This window comes from Cajanus cajan, chromosome 9 (genome assembly GCF_000230855.2).
Source record: "Cajanus cajan strain Asha chromosome 9, NIPB_CcT2T_4, whole genome shotgun sequence".
Classification (NCBI taxonomy): Eukaryota; Viridiplantae; Streptophyta; class Magnoliopsida; order Fabales; family Fabaceae; genus Cajanus; species Cajanus cajan.
In genome coordinates this window covers 36941943-36948299 of record NC_138525.1, presented here as the reverse complement: position 1 = coordinate 36948299, position 6357 = coordinate 36941943, and the positions used below count along the sequence as shown (strand labels likewise).

The window sequence follows — 6357 nt, the reverse complement described above, 5'->3', positions numbered from 1 at the left end:
ATAAAATATAGATTAAATTTGCAAATTTTTAAAAAAATTGAAAAATGTTTGATATTTTGTTTCATTAATTAAAATTAACGTATAGAATATTTTTATGATTATCCATCAATTTGATTAATGAAGCAAACTATCAAATGATTTTCAAAATTTTTAAAACTTTACAGACACACACACACATACATACACACACACACACACACACACACACACACACATATATATATATATATATATATTTAGAGGAGGAATTTGTTACTCTATGAGTAAGTCTATCTAAACTGACTCTGTTCAATATCTCATATTCTACATCAAATTTCAATATATAAAATGATTTTATGATTATCCGTTAATTTTAATTAATGAAATAAAATATCAAATAATTTTTAATTTTTTTAAAAGTTTACAGATTTGATCTATGCATTAAAAATTTTAAATTCAACTGTTGGATTGTTGAAATTTGATGTAAAATATGAGTTATTGAATGGAGTAAGTTTAGGTAGACTTACTCTTAGAGTAAATGGATCTCTCCTCATATAATTAATATATGAGTTAATCATCTATACACTGCCAGTGTAAATTTTTTTTACACTGACAACCAATTATATCTCTTAATTGTGTCATGTCACTGTAAACACATTTACTTTTAACAGTGACATGACACAATTAAGATATATAATTGGTTCTCAGTGTAAATTATTTTTTACACTGGTGATTTATAGGTGATTAACTCTTAATATATATATATATATATATATATATATATATATATATATATTATTAATACTTACTCCGAAGAACAATACATTTATACTTTTATTTTTTAGAAAAGTTAAGGGTAAAAGAATATTTAGGTTTCTTAAAGTATATGTTGCTCACATTTTGAATTTCAAAGTATAAAAAAACCAAAAGAATATCTACAAATGTAAAATGTTATTCATTTTAGCTTAAAACTAAAAAAAAAAATTAAAAATATGCAACTTAAATGACAATATTGTTACATATTTAAAGACTAAAATAATAAAAAAATAAATACTTTTAAAAACTTAAGCGAAACAATTAAAATTTTTAAACACTTATTCAGAATTTATTTTCAATAACTGATGTGTTAGCCAGATATACTTTTACGACCAAATAATGGTTTACTCTAAAATTAATCGACAAGAGAACTCAATTAAGTTGAAATATTCTCGTATAAATTGATCATGCGTTATGAATTATTTGAGTGGTTAATCTTTTATAAAATATATTATTTCACATACTCCCCCGAATTAAATTATAAGAAATAAAATATGATTTACTATAATTAAAAATTATTTAATATCGTGTAATTTTCTTAATTTTTTTACCTTAAAATATCTTTCGTTAGAACTTGATATAAAAAAATAAAAATAAAAATTTATCATAAATAAAACCCTAGTTAATTAAATGAAAAATATTTTAAGAGTGACATCATCAAACAAGATGAAGTTAGTTAAACTTTACATACATTTTAACTCGCTGCATATATGTTGATTATCTATGATAAGTTTTTTTTTAAATTTTAAATTACATAAATTAAAAATATTAATTTTAAATTTAAGAAATAAAAAAAAAATACAAATTCAAGAACTAAAAACATATTAAAGTTATTCTTATCAAAGACTTTTGACAGTCTTACAAGCTACAACCGTTGGATCGGATATATTTGTCTAATTAATAGAGGAAACATGTATCACCAATTAAGGAAAATATTCTGCAAACCAAAGTAATGCAAACAAAGTAAGGGTGAGACCCATATGGTTCTAGATAGTGCGTGTTTCTTTGAGTTATTTGAAGAAAAAAAATAGAGGCTAATTGTTATAACTTTTTAATTAATCTAATCAATGTTAATTACCATAATTTCAAATCTTAAAATTTTAAGTCTTAAATTTGATAAAAAAAAATTAAGATATCTTTAATGCAATCAAAGTCTTAAAAAAGTTGATAAAATTTCGAATATTTAAGTCAATATCATTATTAATAAAAAAAAAATAACCTCTTAAGGAAAAAAAAGAATTATCATTAACAATCGTGTACAGTTGAGAAAGAACAAACGTGACTCTTGAGAATTTTGATAGGGATGTGGCATGCTACAAGTGTTGATTTGGCACACTACTATTGAACGTGGAGAAAAGCTAGCAGAAGAGTGAACCGAAGAAGACAAAGAAAAAGACGTGACATGGAAAGGATATCCAAATAGGAAACCACTCCTAAAAACATAGACCACAAATTCAGATTCTGAGTCCTAAATATCTACACCAACCCCTAACACAGGACATAAAACATTTCCCATAAACGTTTCAAAATTTTCATTAGACAAGTAACTCAAGTTAAGCGTCCATTTGGCTTCATTCCAAGCACTTTCACTTCCACCAATTTAACCATACACCATTACTTGTAAATTTCGAAATACCAAACAAAAAAAAAAAAAAAATTGCTGAAGGCACTGAAGAATGGCTGTGTTTGCATCTTCATCCTCTTTACAAACCCATTTGCATTCCTCGCTCTTGGCACCTTCTTTTGAAGGTGCACATGGTCACAATTCGTGGTGGGTGCGAGTGAGATCACAGAATGCCTCTGGTCAAAGATTACACACACACAGCAAAAGAGGGCTGAAACTAAAAGTCAAGAGTGCAGCAACAAAACCAGCAAAATCTCCAGGTACTGTTCTCAGTTCTTTTCACTTATAACTTAACAGAACTTAAAACACATGATACATGAATTTTAAGTTATTAACTGGTCCCTTTTCATTTTTCTTGTGGTAATTAGCTGAAGAAGAGTGGAAGATTAAGCGAGAATATCTGCTTCAGAAAAGGGTACAAATCTATCCCTAGATCTTTCTCACACATCCAGTACTACCAAATGCACAAAAAACATGAATTGCATTATTTCAGTTGTGTTTGGATAAAAAAATTAAATAAAATAATTTATTTTTTTTAAAGAATTTCAAATATCTTGAAATATTTTGATTGAATAAAAAATTTATAAAGAATTTGAAATTTAAGTATTTATGAAATCTTTAAAGATAGTAAAAATTTTATTCAAAAAGTAAGAATTTAATTTTTTTTTTAAATATTTTTCTTTTTTATCTCATCAATATATCTTTTATCTCTCTTCTATTTTTTAATTATTTAATATTAAAAAATATATTTTTTAATTATTAAATATTATTTAATATTAATTTTTAAAATTATTAAATATTTAAAAATAGACTAATATTTATTTTTATTAAATTTAATTTTAAAATCTCAATATATATATAATCAATTTTATTTATAGTAAAAATCAAATTATTATATCTTATTAAAAAATTTAAAATTTAAAAAATTTAAATTATCTTATTCAAACAAAATATTTAAAAAACGATGAAAATTGAAATCAAAGTAATTCTAATTTTAAAAATTTCAAATTTTTAAAATTTTTTAAATTTCTAATCCAAACACAATATAAAGTTATTAATCAAAGAAAACACTTCACTAATTTAAAGGATCACTAAGAAATATCAAGATCAATGCTAACTTTTAAAATTTACATGGTGACATGATTTACGAATGGCTTTTGATTTTTGAAGCATGTGAAATTCCTTACCATTATCAGCATCATAATATAAATCATAAAATTCTTCATTACTAAACTAGCAGAGGTAATGCAATGGGGACAAAGGGTCACAGAAAATAATTGCTGTATATGATAATTACACGTATATCAGGGTCATGTGAGGAAATTGAGAGAATGTGAATTCATGTTTTTATTATACGCATAATGTGTATTGCTGTAATGAATCTTAAGTTGTATAATGTTACAGGTAAGGAGTGTGGAAGTAAAGGAAGCTCTGCGCCTTCAGAAAGAAAATAACTTTGTGTTGCTTGATGTAAGGCCAGAAGCACAGTTCAAAGAGGTCAGTGTGAACAAAACATAGATGCAGATTTAGATGTTTTTGAAATTTTCTCTTACAACAAATGTTTCTATTCAATGTGATACAAATTATTGAGGTGAAACTTTGATTCTCATAAGAAAATAACACCAAAAACATTTATAGAACTATATATAAGTTGTTTTTTAAGTATTTTGGAATACAATCAAAGTCTAACATCCTTATAACATAAAAATGAACATGAGTTTATATACATATATAAGTATCCATTGATAAGAGTTATTTTGGATGATGTTCAAAAATAAAATTGTGAGGACTTAGGTCTAACACGAACAATATTTTATCAATGTGGAAACATGTGTGTGAAACCCCCCATACACATCAAAGTAATTGTTACATTTGGAAAACAAATATCCATGTTCAAACCCTGTTACGGTTGATGTAATTCCTATGAATAAAAGAAATTATGGTGTAGGCACATCCTCCAGGTGCAATCAATGTGCAAGTATATAGACTAATAAAAGAGTGGACAGCATGGGACATTGCTAGGCGTGCTGCATTTGCATTTTTTGGCATTTTTGCTGGTACAGAAGAGAACCCTGAGTTCATCAAGAGTAAGATAAACTTAACTATCACACATATCCTTAGTTCATGCAACTGTTTGTTTCCTCTAAGAAAACATTTGATTGGTGCTAGCAGATGTTGAAGCAAAACTAGATAAAAGTGCAAAGATAATAGTCGCTTGCTCTTCAGGGGGTACATTGAGACCATCACAAAATTTGCCTCAGGGACAACAATCAAGGTATTAAATTTGCTCTCTCTTTCTCACGATCATATAGTAGTATTTTTATGATTCAAATTCAATTAATGCTTATTGCAGACCATACTGAAAAGTTGTTAATCATTTAAGTATAAATAATATCTATCAATTGGAGATGCAAAGTGTAAAAGTTGTACAACTGTTTTATATTGTCTGTTTATGTACCTGCATGAGAGTACACTCGTAGTCTTCTGGGGTGTAGGAGGGCCGAACGAGAGCTTCAAGTGGATTCTTCAGAGGGGCGAGGTACCTGCAAAAGGCACTCCGACGCTCAAGTCAGGATAAGCACGATTTTATAGGGTAATAATGAACAGTGACATACCTCGTTGCGTGTGACCTATTTATAATATCTGACGTGGGCCTGAGCATGGTGGGCCTTCTGTGGCGCTTACCAAATTAGGTAATACGGTACTAATCGGCGGGTTATGCCTTAATTATGGCTTGTCCTTTATTAATCATAATCATCATTCTAATTATTCAATGTTGACTTTTGACCGAGCCGAGACAGAACGGCCGAAACGCCCTCTCCCTGCTTCTGGCCGAGCCGATAGGAGAGGAGCACAGTCCACGTGCCGGTCCACGTGGCCGAGCCGAAATGATATTTGAACTGCGTCAATATTTGATAGGATATGACGTGCCGATCCACGTGGCCGAGCCACGTGGCCGACAGGGTCCTTCCGGTACACAAGCCCCCCAGCCTTGAGGAATGCAAGGACGTAAAGGGTAAAAGCGACTTTGCAGTTGCGACGGTTGAGGTGGAGTGGGGAATTGTAACCGTCGGGCATTAATCGTGGGGCATTAATCGTGGGAACGTGGAGGGTTATAACCGTTGGGCATTAATCGTGGGGTATTAATGTGGATATGCGGAGGGTTATAACCGTTGGGTTGGTAACGGTAAGGTAATGATGAGGGGGATTTGAAAAGTTGAAGCCCGTGGATCGTTGGATCATATTGATCTGACGGTCCCTAGGGGGTAGCGGTTACCTTTCGTATTTTGTAAACACTATAAATAGGGGTGGTGGGGACCAAACCCTAATGTGTTTACTTGGTGATAGCGTGCAATTACTCCGAGCCGACGTGAAGATCAACCTTGGTTGCAAGTTCTTGACCGAAGCCGACATCCGATTTAAGGTACGTTTTGATGGCTGATTTAAATATAGATGTAGAGGATAGGGTTTCTGAGGCGGGTTCCACTGGAAGTAGTAGAGCTATTTCTGTTGAGGTGGGTTCACGTGAGCCCTCTCAGCGAGAAGCTTCGGATTCGGAAACGCAGAGGTCGGCTAGTATAGAGATTATCGAGGGGTTTGAGCAGTCGCCGAGTGCGGAGGAAGCTTCTTCTCTCAAGATGGTTGAGGGCCGACCGAATACCCGCCGAGCCGGTCCGCCTTCGCGTCAATTCGGCCCTATAGAAGTTTCTGGTTATAGATGGGTACATGGGGAAGTGGGTAGTGTATTCTCTCGGTATACAGATAAGAATTCGATTGGTTTGTTGTTCGATGCGGAGAACTTTGTGACTCTTCCCGAGGATGAGGTTCCATCCGGTTTCTTCTTCAACCCATGCCGGAACGATGGATCGTGGGACTCGGATTTTGTGTTTCTCGGCCGAGGACGCTGTAAATACAATTTCTTTTTTGTGTATGACTAT

General features: G+C 31.4%; 1 protein-coding gene across 3 annotated transcripts in view; it reads left to right on the top strand.

The window, feature by feature from the left end:
- Nucleotides 1-2300: 2300 nt before the first annotated feature.
- LOC109813334 (rhodanese-like domain-containing protein 14, chloroplastic) overlaps nucleotides 2301-6357 on the top strand; it is a 46861-nt gene continuing 42804 nt past the window's right edge. The window contains exons 1-6 of one of the 3 annotated variants that reach the window (XM_083063163.1): nucleotides 2301-2679; nucleotides 2788-2834; nucleotides 3824-3916; nucleotides 4368-4506; nucleotides 4592-4694; nucleotides 4915-5012. In XM_083063163.1, coding sequence (XP_082919289.1) covers nucleotides 2472-2679; nucleotides 2788-2834; nucleotides 3824-3916; nucleotides 4368-4506; nucleotides 4592-4694; nucleotides 4915-5011 — 687 coding nt within the window. In that variant the 5' untranslated portion in view covers nucleotides 2301-2471 and the 3' untranslated portion in view covers nucleotide 5012. The remainder of the gene's footprint in view (nucleotides 2680-2787; nucleotides 2835-3823; nucleotides 3917-4367; nucleotides 4507-4591; nucleotides 4695-4914; nucleotides 5013-6357) is intronic. The other 2 variants (XM_083063164.1, XM_083063162.1) reach the window with 2 other exon arrangements.